Genomic DNA, 20,100 nt, shown 5'->3' on the forward strand with positions numbered 1-20,100 from the left:
GTGAATGTTGTTTGGGCCTACATATTACAGCTATCAGATCTGGGATCCTAATTTTTTTCCTGATAGAGGCCTTCTGAGGAACACAGAAACATTTAAAATAAGTGCATAGAGGAAATAGATTAGGGTGTGACATATCTGGTATGCTTGTCAGCAAACTCATCCCATGTCAATTCCATCTACTAAAGAGAAGCAGATGTTGCTTCCAGCAGGATAGAGGCAAAATCTAATACTTCCTCATTGTATATTCACAATGAGGATTATGAATAAGGATGAGGATATGAATCCTAACAATGAGGATTTGAAAACTGAGATTTGTGCTATAGATTTAAGTAACAGAATTAATTACTATATATAGCAAAAAAGTTACCCAGTCTTAAAATAGATACGAATTATATATTTGAATTTTCAGATAGTGATTTCTCTCTTCAAGAAATCGCAAGCCTTGATTTACTTAAAAGAATAATTTGCTGTTGTGCTAGAAATGTTGTACATTAGATTAAAGGTAGACTGATTCCACCAGGGAATGGTACTTAATGTCTTGCCTAAGAGCTATAGACTCTCTTTATGTAATAACCATGGTGAGCCATCTTTGGAGAGGTAAAAAGGAAAGTTTCTACTTTCCACTCAAAGCTACCTTTGAGACCAAAAAAAAAACCTGGGCTGTAGCTTTAAGTGCTAAGCACTGGCATGTGACAGTCAAATAAGTGTATTTATCTCAGCTGAACACCACGCTACTGAGATGCCCAGTGCAGACCTAACAGTTCAGCTCTCCAAGCTGTATTGCTGTGTTTGGAGGCTGTGCTGCACTGCACGTGGTTCATGGGTTGGATTGGGTATCTGCATAGTGCTGAATTGCATTAAACAACATATATAGCTTAATATATAAAAATATATAAGCTTAACATTTTGGGTATTTGGTTAATCTTTGACAGGAAATCTGATGATGACTCCTGGGTGAGCAATGGAACCTACATGGACCTTAGAAAAGACCCTGGTTTTTCCAAACTGGACAATCCTGTACTCTGGTGAAAAAGGAGCTAAGTGAAGATACTGTATGCTGTATTCTCAGATCTGAATTAAAAGAAGAATAATATATAAAATCTATCTATCTATATATATATATACACACCTATATATATATATATGTACACACACATATATAATATATGTGTGTGGCATGTGTACATGTGCAAGTGTGCATATCTCCAGAATTGTACTTAATTTAGAATCTGATCATTTGTTTCCTTCTCTCTGACTATTGCAGTGATTGTTTGAATGTATAAATACCCTTCTTTTTATAAAAATATTTAATAAATAGTTCTGAATGTTACCAGTGAGAGGAAAAAGAGGAGCTTTTGCACTCCTTTTCCAATGTGTAACGATGTCAGTTCTGAGTTAACTTATGCCTTACTGCATTGCATTGGAGACAGTAGCATCAGCATCTCCTGGAAGTGCTGAGCAATGAGAGTGCAAGCCTTAGGAACTCAGTAGGCTTCCACAGTTCAGTGAGTAGTTCAGCTATCTCTGAGCTGGTATAAATTGCTAAAACAGATTATCAGCCAGTGCTGGGATCTGAGTTTGATCTTTTGCTGCCTGTTGAAGAGATTTAAATAAGCTTTTTTTTTTTTTTTCTTTTTTTTATCAGCGTTATGGAAGAGGTAGTTCTGAGCTCATGTCAGTGGTTCTGCTGCCTCATACATAAACTGTACCTGGCTAAATGTAGTGCTAGAAGTTCAGGAATCGCCAAAAGTTTCCACTGGGAATCTTCAGATTTATCACCACAACAGGGCAAGAGGAGGAGATCCTTTGTATATACTGCTTGAGCACTGACTAGATGAAAAAGCTCTTTTTCCAGTAAGCAAAATCTATACAGAGCACGAAATCCTGTGCTTCCATATCTTTCTTTGTTTTTATTAACCTAAAAATTGCAACAGTAAGACTTTTTAAAAGTAAGCAAGCTGATTGTTTCAAGCTAGAATTTTTTTCTTAGTATTTTGATATTTTCTACCTCTTAAGAAATAGTATATTTAAGATCTTATATTTAAAAATTACCATCTGCCTTATGGAGACATGTATGGAGTCTTTGATCTTCCTCTGTTTGTTTGTTATGTTCAGATAAATGTTCAAGTGTCTTGCACTAAATCAATTGCATCTCTTTCCTGTAATTTTATAAGTATGGCTAGATTTGTGAATATATTGAACTATAGGTCAGAAATATAGCAGGAAACAAATGTAGCAGAAGTTGCACTTTTGAATGAAGATGATAGCAATGGGCAGTATTTTTGCTGGTTTGGTTTTTTTCCCATCAAGTCACAAAGCCACTGTAATTAACAGAATAATTTGCATTTTCTACCTACCTGCAATTCAAGCCTGAGCTGTAATTCTTCAGGTCTGTTCTATGTGTCTGACTCCCTGGGAACAAGGCAGTTTTCAAGTTTAGATCTATACCCTGTCACCACTGCCACCACCTCTTTTTTTGTCTTACATGCCACTCTAGTGAGAGAAAATAAACCCAAAAGTTGTTGGCATGTTTAACTGGCTTATGACTGGAAAGATTGGACAGGGCATGGATAAGGAAGACTCCTAGGGGGAAGTAACAGCATAGAAAATCCTGCACTTTACTGTCTGCTGTGTTGTTCTTAAAACAAAAACAAACTAAAAAATGGATCCATGTATGATCAGTACTTTCATTTTAAACCAAATCTTCAATGTTAGACATATATTTGAATTTTGCTTTCTGATACCTTGAAGCCCCATTGTCTTAGAGGCAGATGAGTGCTTTCTCACCATTTTTCACTTTGCCCATGAATTCTGCCTCACTACAATTTCTTTAATCTATTACCAAAGAAGTTAGCATAATTCTTTCTATTTAATATGTCTCTCCAAGTCTTGACTACAATGCCAGCAGCTTGCAACAAGGCAGCATTTGTGTCACTATGAAGGCAAAATGTAGGCTTTGATTACAAAGGAAATCCTAACCTTTGGGAGTTATTTGGCTTCTCAAGGAAAGTGAGGATCTCTTCATGACTTGTTCCCTTCCTGTGCTTTACTCTTGTATGAACTGCCAGAACTTGGCACAGAAATGAGTTGCTATTATTATTGTTGTAATTATCTTGCTGTTGGTAATGGCCATTTGTACTAAAAATAATATATATTTTACAACAAAAGAGGATAGGGGAAATTTTAAAAAAAGCTATCAAAAAAAGGAGCAAAACTTGTGGAGGATGCATTAAACTTGCTCATCATCGTATTTGTCAGCTACTGTGACTACGGTCTGATCTGACTGATGGGTTTGTATTTTCTGTGTATGGAGGGGATTTCCCCAGACTTTATTAAATGACCTAATAGTAGATAGCACCTGGAATGAAAGGACTAGAGCCCAAAAGGCAAAGTTAGAGCATTGTAATGCATTAAAATCAGCAGGTGTTACATGAAACTAATCTCATATTGGGTGTCTGAGTCATGATTTTTGAGATATCAGACTGGCATTCTTTATCGTACAATCTAAAGTATCTAAAATATATTTGATTAATGACCAGAAATATTGGGCTGAGTAGTGCCTTATATAATATTTTCTTCAACAAAATTCCTGTATCTAGAAGCTAAGCTTCAGAGTTTTACTACTATCTCAAGAAAAATAATCCCCGGTGATAATCCAGGACATTTCTAAAATACATGAAGCAAAATCATTGCACAAGTAACAGCTCCTTTTGTACATCTCAGATAGACATCTGCAAACCCGGTGTAACCAGTTGTGAGTGATCTTCTGACCTCATGTTTCCAACTGCAGTAGAGTTGTCCCTGCTTACTTTTGTATGAAATACCTGGGTTTAGTTGTTAAACTTCTCACAGCTGTATATTAAGAAATGGAAGAAGATTGTCTCAATGTTGCTTCTGTTTATTTCTGCATAAAATTATATTAACCATTCACAAAACTTCTATACCCTACACAGTTATTCTTGGTAAGAGGTAAAATTTTGTTCATTTTCTTCCCCCAGTCTTCAGCATGCAAAATGGCTGCAAAGTTTACATCAGCTTTCTGCAACATGACTAAGATAGCTCTTGTTATTAATAACTGACACTGAGAGACCTTTTCCCCCCCCATTTATACCCTGAAGCATAAAAGGATTATTTTGCTGCCTTTTACACAAAGCAGTGACCCTCAAGCTGTTTAGGTCAATGGATCAATTTTAAAATTTCTAATGACTGTTGCCTGCTGTTAAAGAGCCCTTATTTGATAACTTTATAAATGTTACTTAATATGATTTTGAAGGTCAGTTAGAGAAGCACTCATCTGGTGCTGCTTATCATTGTACACCCACTCACAAAGCAGAGAACTCACTGTGAATTTACATCAAGATGATGGAGCAGCTCAGGCCTTTGGGTTTTAGAACATTGACTCAGTTTTCAAAGTACACAGCAAAGAAGGAAGAAAAAATCCAAGGAAATAGTGTTCACAAACTAGTTCCAGTTTTGCAGACTTGACACTTAGTTTCTGACTTTTGGTTTATAGTAAGCTTGGAATTAAGAAACAGCAGCATAATTTATTTAGGAGACTACCCTTGACAGCATAAGGTGCCCTTTAGACCCTTACTCGTTGCATTCCTTTCTAAATCTCTGTTCTCTGAGATACATTTTATGTATTAGCTTGTCAACAGTGATCTACCTTTACTTGCTGCTTGACATACAGATCCAGTGGAGTACTCAGGTTCTTTATACAAGGCTTGGAAAACTAGATTTATGGAAGGAAGAGCAAAACCAGCCACAATTTTGAGAAGGAAGCATCCTAGAGATCAGTTCCACCACCACCAAGATTTTGAAGGAACTGAAGTAGGATTGCTGGTTTCTCTTAAAGCCTGGCCCCTGAAGGAGGTGGTGGTTGCAAGCACAGTCATCTTATTAACTGGCAGTTTAGTACTGAAGCCAGATCACAGTACAAAAGGAACATGAATTTATGGGGCTGAAACATCCAACCAAGGGCAGTTTTTGGATCCTTTTGGACTGCACAAAAATCCTTGCCTCTTTCCATGGCCCCACTTTTCCTCAGCTGTTACCCAGCCCTTTTTTAGGTTTTTTCTGTGCTCCCTCATATCTAAAAGACCTTATTCGGTGTCCCATTTTCTCCTTATTAAAAAAAATAATCCAAAAAATAGGAAAACAGTCCATCCTAACAAGTTTTTAAATGAGAAATATTGCCTAAAAGCTGTGGTTAAAAACTTTCCCATTGTGGCCTACTCCTGCATCTTTTCTTAATTGTGAATGAGACTTTCTTCTCACTTGCATTCTGGAGTCAGACCACAGCCTGGTAAGGGTGACATGCTATAGAGATGTGCAGCTACATCTGCTCAGCACACTCCTAATTCATGTCTTTCCATCTACTTTTGTGTAAATCTCTTCTGTTGTCTCTTCAGATGACTTTTCAGAGCAAGACTTTTTCAGCATATCTTTTTTCAGTACAGCTTGGTGTGTCTGTGTACAACTTAAACAGAAGGGGCAAACTGAAAAGTGCAAAACCTGATGCACAGTACATACAGAATAGAGAGAAGGGTGAAATCCTACTTCTCCACAGAACTGAATCCATCTTGCAAGGGCTACAGTCAGATGGTGCTATTCAAAGGAGTGAGGTTAAAATGAAAGTGTTTGGTTTTTGGTTGGTTTTTTGGCTTGGGGTTTTTTTTGTGTGTGTATGTGGGGGGTGTTTTGTTTTGGTTGAGTGTGTGTTCATTCATGGATTATGCCTATTATAAATAAAACTCATGGTATTCACTAACTCAGCTTTTCTGTTTTCTAGCTGCTGGTGGGTGCCTCTTACTCCAGCAGGTGTGGGTTCATAAGATACTGCACATGTTATCTGATCTATCTGTTGAAACTTAGTAAATGCTTATCACCAAATGTATTATTGTACTGCTCAGTTCTTATTCTTGCTGAAGCTTTTGAAAGCAATAAGAGAAATTTTCCACGTAAATAGTGGCCATGTGCTAAACAATTATTTTAAGCAGTTCCTTTTTTATATAAATTGTGGATTTGGTATTTTTGTTGTATAAAACAAAACTGTATTAAAGCTTATAAGAATGTTTGGGAGGTTGGTCCACAAGAGGTGGACCACACCTTTGAGGTAGTTGGTATCCCTGAGAATCGGGCATTTATGCTAACAGTAGTTCCAGTACTGGAAAAACATACCACATGGATGAGGTATTACATATGAAAGCTGCTAAATGCTATATTTTCTGTCTGTTTTGATAGAGCATTTGGGATTTCAGAATGAAGAATGGTATCTTACGTGTTAGAATTATAACTGACTGCCAGATTTTTGAGAACTTCTGTAGTCGGGATTATTCCTGTTTTCTGCTTCACTTACTCCAGAAATTTGTAATGATGTTGGAGCACCTTGATGCACAATTGGATTTATTGTTTTTGTCTCTGTAACCAATTTAGTTGGATGTTAATAAATCATACTTGCAAAAGGTCATAGAGCACCCTGACTATCCCAGGAATTGTAAGCATCTTTCTTGAAAGGTTGCTGGTGACAGCTGAGATAAAACCTAGTGATCTGCTGTAGTGATCTGTGCTTTTTGGCAAAAAGGCAAGTACGAAAGAACTTCCATTTGCCAGTAGCATTATTTATCACTCTTAAAATCTGTTTGGTAAGTGTGCAATGTTCCAGTTGTTGTTTACCATTTACCAGCATGGACTGTACAGCACTGTCACGTGGCTGTTGCACCAGGCACTGAGCAGGGAAAGCTGTAAGCTGATGGAATTAATTTACAGCTGGAAGCTGAGTGTTAAAAGCAGTTCTTAGTAGACAGATGTGCAGCGTGAATACTAAGCCTTAGCATGAATGTGGAAACTGCAAACCACATGTTCTCCATCAAACAACATATAAGCCCAAGAAAATGCATTATTTACTTGATAAAATGAATAGCTGGAAGGAAATAGGGGATCAGTGTGATGTTTGTTCCCCTAGACATGGTGAGGCAGGACAGGTCTGCCAGTCAGATCTCACTGTGTTTCACTGTCTCACCATATGTGTGTAAGATGCAATATTGGGTAGATTAGGATCTTGAAAAAATGTGGGAGTATAGTGAGTGTAATTTCTGGCCAACTTGTAAGTCCTGGCTGCAGCTCTGCAGCTCTTCTCAGGCTCTGTGTGTGCAAAGATGAAATGGAGCATCAAGGTTCCAGTAAGAGCTGGGAAAATTGGATCAATAAATCCATAACCATACAAAATATCCTCAGCTTTACTTAGCTGAATAAGGATAGAGGCAAAACATCTTTTCTAGTGGGAAGAATCAGCTCCTGTTTTTTGAAATCCATCCATTTCGGTTCTGTATTGGATTAAGAACTTTGTAGCTTGGTGATCATGTCAGTGCTGATTAATTTCCTCAAGATCTAATATGCTTTAATTGGTGCCTGAATAACTAGCATTTAGTTCAAGTTGCCTGGGCAAATAGCAATTTACAGAAGCAGTAATAGTTTCTCATAATTATGGATGGGAGAGGAAGATGGGAAGATGTCCTCATTATTGGTGCCCTGAGCATGAACCACCTTGGGCAGCAGGAACTTCTCTTGCAGAGAAATGGACTTGGGGTGAATTCCTTATGATTGCCTCTGGAGATAATATCGTGCCAAGTTACCCACATGTCATTAGAACCTGAACAAACCAGGCTGTTCCGCCTTCCAGAAGTGTGAGGTAAAGTTGGCTCCTATAGACCTTGCATCCAGTTTGTGCTGAAGCTCAGTTGTCTGTTCATTTACAGTAATCTCTATTTTAAAATCAATTTGCTTACTGCAAAATGATTCAAACCTCCACAGTGTGAGGAAAAACACTGACAGCTGAGGAAAGCTTCCTCTGTGTAGTAACTGACACATCTTAGATTATTTTTCCTTTTTAAAAAAAAAAAAATTTAATACCCCTGTTACATTTCTATCATCTTGCAAGCATTGCTCTCCATGCTCAGCTTTTAATTTAGACCCCCTCCAGTGCAATGGATGCAAAAGAATTTGTGGTGTTACTCTGAGTTTTTAAATTAGGCTAGAAGCTGGCCAGATACCAAATTCTGCTGTATATTTATGAATTTGTATCTTTGCTTGCTCTGTACCAAGGGGAATATTTGAAACTGCTATGTGCAAACCCTCATTTGAGGTAAATCAACATTGCTTTCCTGAACTGAGTATAACTGAGGCTTAAGTTAACAAAGAATTTGACTCTGTGGGTTCACTGAAGTAAGTTTTCACAGACTCTTGGAACCAACACTAAATTCCTAGCAGGCAAAATGTTGTGTATGAGTATCAGCTGATGTCTGTTTCTGTAATTTCACAGACTTGAGGAAGTATTGACCTTCTCTAATGTGCTAGGCTATATTTCTCTGAGGATTTATTGAGCTAATATTCCACTTGCTATTTTACCAAGAGCAGCTGTTAGAATTTGATTTTTTTCATAAGATAATTGATTTTATTAAAATTCCTTTAATAAAAATTTGCTTTCCTAAATTACAAATGTCTTGTGTTTAAAAAACATTTTTTAAAAAGCCATGATAGAGGGTGCAGTAAATCTAATTTGATTTTCTACAGTACCTGCCTTCAAAAATCCTTCCCTTCATAGATTTTATGAGGATGTGTCTGCAATGCCTAGATTGCTGCTGAGAGCAAGGAAGATTATGTAGATTTATCAGTGGGTGAGAACCTAATAGATGAAAGAGATTTACTGTTTTATTTACTCTTGGGTCTGTTATCAGTTCAGCCATTGATAGATTGAAGATGAAGTCAAGAGATCATCCTACTTGTATTCCTTGTTTGTTACTTGCACTTCAGTCAATGAAATAAATCTTGTGACAGTAACTGGAGGTATATAATAGCTATATAGAGGTTTTTGATGGAAAATCAATTTTCTTATGAAGTTTGAAAATAGTGCACTGAAATCTTAAAGCATTTCATAGGAAAAATTTTTACTGAGGACTTTGCCTGAGAAAGAGCACACTACAAGTAGGTCAGTTAGGGCGAGCTTGGCTTTTTCTATTTCAGTTCTCTAGGTACCAAAGAATGTTGAGGAAACCCTGTCCTTAATATGTTCCCTCTCCTCATTTTGGACATGGAGAAAAATTTCAACCAGAGACAATGGAGAGCAGAGAACTCAAGGATATTATATTCTCTCCTTTTATCCATATCAGAAATGGGAAAAGAGAACTGGATGTGCCATGTTGCAAGAAAGGCCTTAGTAGCAGTTCTGCTGTATTTTATCTGTCATAAAATCCTACAATCAAAGAATGGTTTGGGTTGGAAGGGACCTTAAAGATCACCTGCTTCCAACCACCTGCATGGGCAGGGACACCTTCCACTAGACCAGGTTCCTCCAAGCCCCATCCAGCCTGGCCTTGAGCATTTCAGGGATGAGGCATCCACAACTTCCCTGGGCAACTTGTTCCAGTGTCTCACCACCCTCACACTAAAGAATTTCTTCTTTATGTCTAACCTAAATCTATCCTCTTCCAGTTTAAAACCATCACCCTTTGTCCTATCGATTTGTACAAAGTCCCTCCCCAGCTTTCCTGTCTACAAGGTCTTGGAGCTTTCTCTTCTCCAAGCTGAACAACCCCAGATTTCTCAGCCTGTCCTCACAGGAGAGGCACTGCAGCACTGATCATCTTCATGGCCCTTCTCTGGACTCAGTCCCTGAGCTCCACATTCTTCCTCTGCTGGGGGTTCCAGCAATCTATCTTCAAAGCTTCCTCAAGTTAATGCTCATGTGAATGCTTTTTGCTCTTGATACCAACAGAAGTTGTTTTAAACGACAGGTGAAAGGAATGAGAGGAAAGAGTGTATATTGTTGAAATAAGATTCTCAGTACTGCAGTGGAGTCACAAGGCCCCAGCAAAAGACTGACTGCAGTTCCTAGTAGTGGCTGCTCACTGGTTTGTTTCATACCAACCCTTCCTTCCAGGACACAGCTCATCTTCCTTCTCTTGTAAAAACTGCATTGCTCACACTGTGGTGTGTTGGCATTGAGGTGCATTTGTGAGGCTGCATGATAACTGCAAAAGAACCAAATAAACCTTGGCTCAAGGTGAAACAAACCAACCCTGGCTGAAGCTGACTGCGACCATTTCTGTAGGAGGAAGTTCATTACCATCTCCCTGTGGCAAAGAGGGCAGTACTGGCAATAAGGAAACCATCCACCCAAGGCTACTTGCATCACCCTTTACTCACTCAAATCAATGTCATTCAAACAAACAAGAGCAGTACAAGCAGCAAGGACACCACTTTCAGTCCTGTGATAGAGAAATAAAATACATTTTTTTGTCAGAGAACAGGCTAGCACTTGGTTTCAGATGTGTGTTTCTTTTGGTTTTTTTGGGTTTGTTTTGTTTTTCTAGCATAGTGAATATCTTGATCTGTAACTGCAAAATAACAAAGTGTTGTTATTTGTGTGGCTCTAGCCCTAGCCATCAGCTGTATAAATCTGCAGGGCACTGCTTCTGTGTGCTGATTCCCCCTCTGTTCAGGACAGCTGCAGCCTTGTACACCTCCCGATCTGGTTTGACCCTCAGCACCCCTGTTTAGGGTACCTCGCTGTCTTTTTGGGCAACACTGTTGCATAATACAAAAAGAACTCTCCTACTTCAGCTGACCGCAGTTCACAGCTGCTTGCCAACCCCTGCTCCCGGTTTCCAAAAGAATTATTCTTTCCCCCTGCTTCCCTCTAGTGGAGAAAACCCAGATGTGTTCTTCCCTCAGTGTCTGCAAGATCCCAGAATCATAGAATTGGCTGGGTTGGAAGGGACCTCAGAGATCATCAAGTCCAACCCTTGATCCACTACCGCTGCAGTTACCAGACCATGGCACTGAGTGCCACATCCAGTTTCTTTTTAAATATCTCCAGGGACGGAGAATCCACCACTTCCCGGGGCAGCCCATTCCACTGCCTGATCACCCTCTCGGTAAAGAAATTCTTTCCAAAGTCCAACCTAAACCTCCCCCGGCACAACTTGAGACCGTGCCCTCTTGTCTTGCTGAGAGTTGCCTGGGAAAAGAGACCAACCCCCACCTGGCTACCCCCTCCTTTCAGGGAGCTGTAGAGAGTGATGAGGCCTCCCCTGAGCGTCCTCTTCTCCAGGCTGAGCAGCCCCAGCTCCCTCAGCCTCTCCTCATAGGATCTGTGCTCAAGTCCCTTCACCAGCCTGGTTGCCCTCCTTTGGACCTGCTCGATATCCTTCCTGAACTGAGGGGCCCAGAACTGGACACAGTACTCAAGGTGTGGCCTCACCAGGGCTGAGTACAGGGGCAGAATCACTTCCCTGGACCTGCTGGCCACGCTGTTCCTGATACAGGCCAGGATGCCATTGGCCTTCTTGTCCACCTGGGCAGATGTCGAAATGCACACCCTAAGCATGCTGAAACTATAAAATAAAAATGTAAAATACAATGGCTTTAAAAGGAAACCTTAGTCTTGGTACCCAGCTGGCAGGAATTATCAGCCCTGTGCAAAATGGGATGAGTTTTCTTCCTTTTGTCTACCCTGTGTGTTTCCACAGCAGAAGGTGCTGTGCTGCAGGGATCGGGGGGATCCCCAGGAGCCCTCACTTCCCCTGTAGTGGCCCTGTGGCCTCACAGCTTCTCAGGACCCTCTGGAGCCAATGGCTTCTTTACCATTTGTAGTCTCCTGCTACTTGTGTGGGCCATGGGCTGCTTCAAAGATGTCTAAACAAGAATCTGCATTTCTATCTTTGAGGATACTTAGAAATGCATTTACTTTGATCTCCTGGAGAAACTCTTTTCAGATTGCCCTGGAACAGCAATTTCACTTGTTTTGTTCTGGGAGATTGAGTTGACATGTAATAGGTAATGAGAATGGGGGTTAAGGAGTTGTAAAATAATTGGGAGGTAGAAAAAAGGAGGCACACACACAAAAAAAAAACCCCACCAAACAAACAAACAAAAAGGGAGAATCAACATTTGTTTTAAATCATAATAAAGCTATTGCTACAAATGTTTTAGTAGATGAAAACAGGTGTCTGGTGTTATTCAATGAAATATTGATTGTAGCTTCTGAACGTGTTGCAAGGCTTGGCTACAGCTGTGCTCCGGTTCTGTGTCAGTGTAAAACAAACACCATCCGCTGGCTGTCCCGTGAGGAACTGCAGTTCCACACTCTGCATCCTTCAGAAAGTTCTGCCCAAAGCAGTTGCTCCCACAGTTGGACAGTGAGGGTTTTTCAGGGCACTTGTGCATACACATCCATTCAGAGGATGCAGGAGGAGCTGTGTGAACCACAACACAGCTGTGGAACAGAAGAAAAGGAGCTTTCCTGAGTCACAGCTTCTTCCCCTTAGCTCCTTTCTCCAGTTTCTGTGCTAAGCTTTCTATGTATGCTTTAGATGTGCTTCCCTTAGTTCCTCCACCCGCTGTAACTTTAAGGTTGTCTTATAGATAACAAAATCAATATGAACTGCACTAATTTTAGGATCACTTTTTTAACTGATCCCAAAATGCATCAGTAGAGCAATTATGAGCGGAAGAATGATTTATTAAATCAATGCATGTTTTGTAATCATTTACATTTGTAATCATGTACCTAGCTGCCCATAGTACCTGGCACCATATAACTGCTTTGAATAGTGCTGCCATGTGCTGCCCAGTTGTATTTTGGAAGAAACCTGCCAGAATGTTTACATTCTGAAAAGTGTGTGTGGGCAGAGATACAAAGGTGAAGGACCTCGTTTTTGGAGGCTCGGTGACAGGTATCCTCTGTTTAGTGTTTTATTGAAAAAAAAAAAAAAAATCCTAATCTTTGTTATTTTAATACAGTTCATCATTTGATTTTGTAGGTTCCTGTTCCAAAATTATCAAGCATAGGAAATAAGCTTCATTTCAAACTTTATTATTGATACTTCTTCTAGACTTCTATAGTTTAGTGTGGAATAATATGCTTTTAAAATAACTTTATATAGGACTAACATAAATGTTTAGGGCTCCTACAATAGTTTGATAGCCACTCTTTTTGCTAATTTCTGAGGAAGTCCTACTACTGAGTAGCTTGAACAATATAGCAGCCAGATGGGTTTTCATAAAACATTAATGAGACCAGATGGTTTGTAATAAACTATTATGGAAAAAGATTTTTTGAGACATGCAAGAAATGTTACCTACTCCTAAGTCTTCATTTATCATTACTGTAAAAGCAATAAAGTTCTGTGGCTGCCATCTAACCTACAATTTAAAGTTAGAAGCACTTAGTTCATACAGCTTCATGCAAACTGCCCTCCATATTATTGATAAAGACATCACTGGGTGACTCTTTAGGTAACCACAATCTATTAGACATGACCCTAGCCAACCCTTTCTAACATTTTTCTTAAAATCATGGCAAAATAATCACAAGGTTTTCATAGGCAGATCTTTAGAAAGTTACAGCCACCCTAAAACACAGTCCCCATGGGGACTTACAGGGATTTACAGTGCCACAACCTGTGTGCTACAGAAAGGTGGGTACAGCACCATTTCCCCCCATGCCAACATCAGTACCTGAGACACCAAGATCTGACTGAATTACAGCAAACAGGCTGCACGGGGTTGTACTGAACACATCTGCCTCCTCTTGCATCTCAGCGTGGCACTTCCCATTTGTTCTTCCAAGGGATTAGAGGATCCAGAAGTGAACTCTTGGTACAGGCGAAAACTACACAGCATCCCACCAAAGCAGGAGGTGAATTTTAGTGTGAAACACAAATAAGGCTGGTAAGCTGATTTGAAAGAAAGCAAAGGAAAAAGGAAAGGAAAAAGGAAAGGAAAAAGGAAAGGAAAAAGGAAAGGAAAGGAGAAGAAAGGAAAGGAAAGGAAAGGAAAGGAAAGGAAAGGAAAGGAAAGGAAAGGAAAGGAAAGGAAAGGAAAGGAAAGGAAAGGAAAGGAAAGGAAAGGAAAGGAAAGGAAAGGAAAGGAAAGGAAAGGAAAGGAAAGGAAAGGAAAGGAAAGGAAAGGAAAGGAAAGGAAAGGAAAGGAAAAGAAAGGAAAGGAAAAGAAAGGAAAGGAAAGGAAAAAGGGAAAGGAAAGGAAAGGAAAGGAAAGGAAAGGAAAGGAAAGGAAAGGAAAGGAAAGGAAAGGAAAGGAAAGGAAAGGAAAGGAAAAAGAGAAAGGAAAGGAAAAAGGGAAAGGAAAAAACCAAACCTGGTCACATCTTTTATTCTTACAAAAATAAATAGGGGGAAAAGAAGTTCATTCTTTTGTTCATTCATTTTTTGCCAAAGGGGAATTAGACGCAGATCCTAAGGGCAATGGTTGGAAGAAACAGAGCCAGATTATGCCATCACACACACGGCACTCAAATTCTAATGCCAAACGCTTACCGGATGCAAAGACCTTTCCTGTACCTGGCAAGAATAACCATTCGGCAATGCTGACACCTCGTGGTGGCCTGCTCAATGATTTCTTTGGTATCATGCCTGAGGAATTTCACACAGAGATGTTAAAAGAGCATACAACTACTGTGTTGGGTTCTTTTCTTTCCTGTGAAACTGTGTTGTTAACCACTTATTATGTGCATTCCTTATTTTTTAAATCGTGGCTGTGAATTTTTCATATCGATTGCCTCATTTATTTAAATGAGGTGGCCACATCTTGTCCTGTCCCCAAAGCTGAAGGATCTTTTAGTCCAGAAGTGATGCACTTCGTGCTTCAGCTCAGGAGATGGAGTGTGTGTCAGACAGATCCCAATGCAGACTGAACTCACAACCTGTATTTCTCTCGTGTTCTCCCTGTGTGCTGCAAGTTCTGACTGTGCAGTACACCTGAACAGCATTGTCACGAAGACTGATGGCTAAAGGTGGGTATTCAGTCCTGAATGTCTCCTGTTTGCAGGCAGTCTTGATTAACAGGCTTCTGAAGTCTCTAAGTTAATTGCTGTATAGCCCACAAGCTGTTTGCTGATACCCAGACCTATGTTTGTCTCTTCTCATTAATGAAAAGAATCTTAAAACTATTCTATGCTGGCTTGTGTTTTTCAAGCAGATGGAAGACCCCTGCCTGAAGACTTTTCTTTAAAAGATTTAAATATCCTGGGTGCAGGCAACCCTTGTTTGGTGTACACCCAGCCACCAGCAACATCCTTAAAACCATGAGCAAGTTTCACTGTTTCTGTGTCCTCCCTCCCTAGCAAATATTTCCATGGTAATGTGGTTCAGTGCAACTTCCTGGCTTGATTTCTCAAATTGTGCTTTAGCAGACACTTGCATTTGAAATGAATCACACATTGCCACTCCCTGGAAAAACACATGGTAGCTGATGAAATGTGTGCTATTAATGGCCACTGTGGGGGGTTATTACTGGAGTGATTCTGCAGCTCTCTGAAAAAGAGACCTCCCTAGGATGTGTGGGTGCTTTTTCTCAGGATGAGGCTGTAAGAATGGAGATAGCCCCTAAAAAGTAAATTACCACACATGCAAATACTTAGTTCCATTCAAGCTATTTGTTCAAATTTCTGTATGCAGGTGCAGCCACAGAAGGGAATCTACTTATCACTGATTCACTTATCACTGATGTCACCTGGGACAATCAGAGTGAATTAAAATCTGCTGAAATTAATTGGAAGCTCTGGATACCATACCTAGTTAAACAACAGAAGAAATGGCTGATCCTTTAGCTATACATATGAACCCTTACCTGCCACCTGGGACCCTTACTTTAAGGACATGCAACTTTCAACTTCCCTGTGATCCAAAATCCAGGTGTTAATCCACTAAGATCTGGTGACGTGGCACTTGTGACTATACCCCAGTCTCAGATGCTCTCTCTTCAAACCAGAAGGGAAGTACCTGGCCTGTGGCACAGTTCACTTGAAGATTTCTTTGATGTTTGCTACCTTGAAAACTCGCTTCTTTGGTTTCTGCAGATTTATCTATTTCACACTGGATCATTCCTTTGGTATCATAAACAACCAGGTTGTTTTATGCTGGTGTTGCATATGCTGAGTTGTTATGCTGAGATACAGTGATGGAACTCAGAATTTCATACTGCAGTTCACAAACTGTCCTTGTGCTCCATTTACCACATTTCTCATTTTCCACAGTGATGCTTGGCTTGAAAGCTCCCATTTGAAGCACTGCATAGCCAAAAAACAAGCACCACGCAGCTGCACCCTCACTCTCCTCCAGTGGGAGGGCAGTAACAATGAAAAAACGTATGGGTTGAGATAAAGACAGTTTAATAGGTGAACAATAAGTAAAGCAAAAGCCATGCACACAAGCAAAACGAGAAATTAATTTACTATTTCCCCTCAGCAGACAGGGGTTCAGCCACCTCAACACCCAAAATGGCTACTTGGGAAGACAAATGCCATCATCCAACCATCCCTTTCTTCTTCCTCCAGCTTTATATACTGAGTATGCTCATTTTAAGGTGTAGACATCCCTTTGTTCAGCTGTCTTGGTTATGCTTCCTCCCAGCTTCTTGCATACCTGCACACTTAGCAGAGCAGGAAAAGTTGGCAAGGTTTTTATTTCTTACCAGCAACCAAAAAAATCAGTATTTATACAGCATTGTGGTAACAAATCCCATCCTGAATCCAAAACACAGCACCATTCTAGCTGCTATGAAGAACTAGCTCTACTCTACCTGAACCCAGGACTCACTCCCAACTTTGCAAGGCCATCAGTACCAGCCCTAAAGCTGCAAACCTGCAGCCAGAAACACACCAGGGCTGCTGCTTCGGGATTTCCCTCGCAGGCAGCTGACTCTCTGCGTTTCTGACCACGGGTAATCAAGCCAGATTTGAAAGGACGCCACAAAGACTTCCTTTTCAAATTGTGCCACAGAGTATCACTGCCAGACACCTACCACGAAGGAAAAGCAGCCGTGATGCTCCAACCCTGGCTGGGCAAGAGTCAAGCCCTCCACCTCCATCGGAATGGGCTGCCCCGGGAAGTGGTGGATTCTCCGTCCCTGGAGATGTTTAAAAAGAGACTGGATGTGGCACTCAGTGCCATGGTCTGGTAACTGCAGCGGTAGTGGATCAAGGGTTGGACTTGATGATCTCTGAGGTCCCTTCCAACCCAGCCAATTCTATGATTCTGTGATTCATCCCCTGGCATGGCCGCAGCGCCAGGCAGGGCAGCGTGCCCGGGGCCGTGCCACTGTGTGCCGCGCTGCTCAAGCCCTGCGCACGATAGAGCAGCTGGGCAGGGGCAGGCAGGCGGGAGGGAGACAGGGAATGGGGTACAAGGAGCGCCGGGGTTCCGCAGGCTGAGAGGGGCAGGTCCGGGCCCGCTGCCTCCATGTGCTGTGGCGGCGACGCCTCCTCCCGCCTGGGCCCGCGCTCCCGGGAGCCGTCACCGCGCTCTCCCCGCAGGGCCCGAGCACCCGGGCGGGGCTTGCGCTACCCCCGCCTCGCCCCTCGCTGCGCTATAGCGCCGGGAAGAGAACCCGCTATCCCCCTTGCTCCTTGTTATTCGTCTCCTCGCCGAGCTTCGCCATCATCACCTCGCCCCGGGGCGGGGCTCGCCTCACCCTCGGGGCCCGGCGGCTGGGAGCGCCGGGAGAGCTGTGAGTACAGCAGCGGGCCCGGGCGAGCGGAGAGGGCCGGGCGTGCCCGCCTACCCACCGCCTGTTGAGCGACCCGTGCCCTGCTGCTCCGCCATTCCCAGCGGGCCGAACCGGCGGTGTTCCCCCCGCCGGCTGGCCGGAACCGGCGGGGCGCGGCCTCAGCCTCCGTGTGCCTCCTGCTACCCCGCCCGGCCCTGTCAGACGCTCGGAAAGAGCCGCTGCGGCCCCCTGGGCGAGTGCCGCGGCCCAGCTGCCCTTCCCTGCGGCTTCCCGAGGGGGGGCGGAGGGCTGGGTGGCTGCAGGTTACCCGTGGCGGTTCCGAGGGGGGCTGTGAGCGGGGTGCAGCATTTGCCGAGGGGGATCCGTGTGCTCGGACTCCTTCGTGAGTCCTCTCTGCGCGGGTTCGGGTGTGGTGGCACGTTCGGTCCGACAAGAACCAGGGCGGGTTGTCCCCTTCCAGTGTGTGGCTCCCACCACAGGCCTTGCAGGACAGCACCTGCCAGCCTAGGGTAAGAGCGAACCTCCTGAGTGCATCCATCCGCTCTGGTTCTGTGTGGCACCAGCTCTTCGGGGGCACACGCCATGAAGTCCTCAAGGCACACAAGAAAACTACGCCCAGGGCTAAAAATTATTGGATGTGTTTTGGGGGACCCGCGTGGCTTCAGGGGCCGAAGTTCGTTGTGAGAACATCCCTGCTAGGCTTTGTGTAATAGCTTTTATAGCTGTTTTAAAATTTAAATTCTTCGGAAAGGAGGGGGAAATAACTCTTTAAGTCTTTGTAATAAAACACACGTCCTGTTTGTCACCACTTTTGCGCCTCGGTTGCCTTTCGGCGAACTCCCAGCTTCATTAAGATTCAAGGGCCATCACCGCTGCTGCACAGCAGAGTCAAAGCCTAATAATGGCTCTCCTGACACCGTGGATCCTGCGTGTCCGTCTTTGTCGCTCAGGAGGTGTCTTTCCTTACGATTTGGGATTGGCAAGGGAGGTGCTGACATTTGGCGACTGCCTTGTCACCCTTTTCCCAAATTCCCTGTGATCTGTGTTCCAAGTAATCTTACGTTAAATGAAGAAAACTGCTTTTTTATGTCCTTTGTAGAAGTCAGTGTAAGTATATACAGACTGTAGGAAACACCAGGCAACTGTTGAGAGCTTGCTTTTGTTCTGACAAAGGTGAACAGTGATTATTCGTAAAATATTTCTTTAAATCTAATGCCCCACAATATTGGGTTAGGTGGCTGTGATAAAAAGGCTTAAGATTTGTTTGCTAAAGTAAAAAATGAAGTTGCTGTTAATATCTTCACCTGATCTCACCCCCTTCATTGAATAATTCTACCATAGCCCAGGTTCAGGCTAATTTTACATTTCTCATTGGCAAGGAGGGTAATCCTCCTTCCTTTTCTGCTTTCACATCTACCTGTTAATTTGCAATTCACTCTTGACAGTTTTTTTCTATCAACTTCTCTGCCTTCCCTTTTACATATGCCCAAGACATGCAGAGCTCTAATAGAATTTCCAGAGAAAGAAACTCCAAAGGCAGAATTTTCTTAATGCTATGTCTGTAACCACTCCATGTCTATTCAGTCAGGACACCACCAGTCCTGGTAGGTGTATTAACTCCCTGATGTTGGCTAAGGGCATATTCAGTTGCTCTTACTTTGTTTTGTGAAATAGTGAAATAAGGTATTTGGGTGCCTTTTAGAATTTTTATTAATGGCCCTATATCCAAAGAGATGTAAAAAGGAATTCAGATAGAAATACTCTTGCTTTGCAGGTACAGGTTTCACTGGCAAATATGTTCCTTGCGAAGACATTTCCAGCACAGCAAAGTGTGGGAGAGACTGACACTGTCACTCTGAGGCTGAAGAGAGTCACATCTCTCCTGTCTGGTGAGTCTCAGCAGCCCTTGTAAGCAGTTTGTTGATTTTCCTAGATGACATGTTTGCTAGTCAAGAGCATGGTGACTGAGAAGAGAAACCACCCAGGAATCAGAATTTTTATGGAACGAAGTTAATGGTTATTCTCGTGAGATTTTAGAGAGTGTGTAACAATACCAAATCATAGGAACTGGGTTTTGCAATTTGTTTTATTGTAAACTCCTCAGAAATTGGTGGGCCTTTTTCTTTTCAGTGACTGTGCCTATGTGAGTTGATTATGTAGGAATGGGATCAGAATGAGTGAACAGTCTGTAAAGCACAGAAATGTATGAAGAAGGTTATGTTGTGTAAGAGCATCTAATGCAAGCAGTGAGAATTTTTATAATGGTCCCCTCCTTTACACATCAGTCATCTGGTTGGTTGTGAAATACAGCATGGTGAAAAGGAGTCCTAGAGAAAAAAGAGGGTTTTGGGCTCTTGGGTTGGTTAGCTTGTTTGGGGGATTTATTTTTTTCCTGCTGCATTGCTTGTTCTGTTAAAGTGTTTTCACTGAATTTAAAACTGGGAAATTAAGGAGGAGAAATTTAAGAATGCAAAAAGTTAATCTTGGTTCAGAGTTTAGGAAGAGCTCAGAGAACAAGAAAATCAGTTGAATCAGTGGAGGTATTCTCAGTACATATAGCTGGGGCTGTTCTGT

The 20,100-nt window shown here is 42.0% G+C and overlaps 1 protein-coding gene across 7 annotated transcripts in view; it reads left to right on the forward strand.

Annotated features, from left to right (window-relative positions):
• Positions 1–6,469, forward strand: part of OSBPL3 (oxysterol binding protein like 3) — an 84,832-nt gene extending 78,363 nt beyond the window's left edge. For all 7 annotated transcript variants that reach the window (XM_071735679.1, XM_071735680.1, XM_071735683.1 and 4 more), the window contains one exon: positions 933–6,469. In XM_071735679.1, coding sequence (XP_071591780.1) covers positions 933–1,029 — 97 coding nt within the window. In that variant the 3' untranslated portion in view covers positions 1,030–6,469. The remainder of the gene's footprint in view (positions 1–932) is intronic.
• The last annotated feature ends 13,631 nt before the right edge of the window (positions 6,470–20,100 follow it).

The sequence above is a fragment of the Heliangelus exortis genome, chromosome 2 (assembly GCF_036169615.1).
Source record: "Heliangelus exortis chromosome 2, bHelExo1.hap1, whole genome shotgun sequence".
Taxonomy (NCBI): Eukaryota; Metazoa; Chordata; class Aves; order Apodiformes; family Trochilidae; genus Heliangelus; species Heliangelus exortis.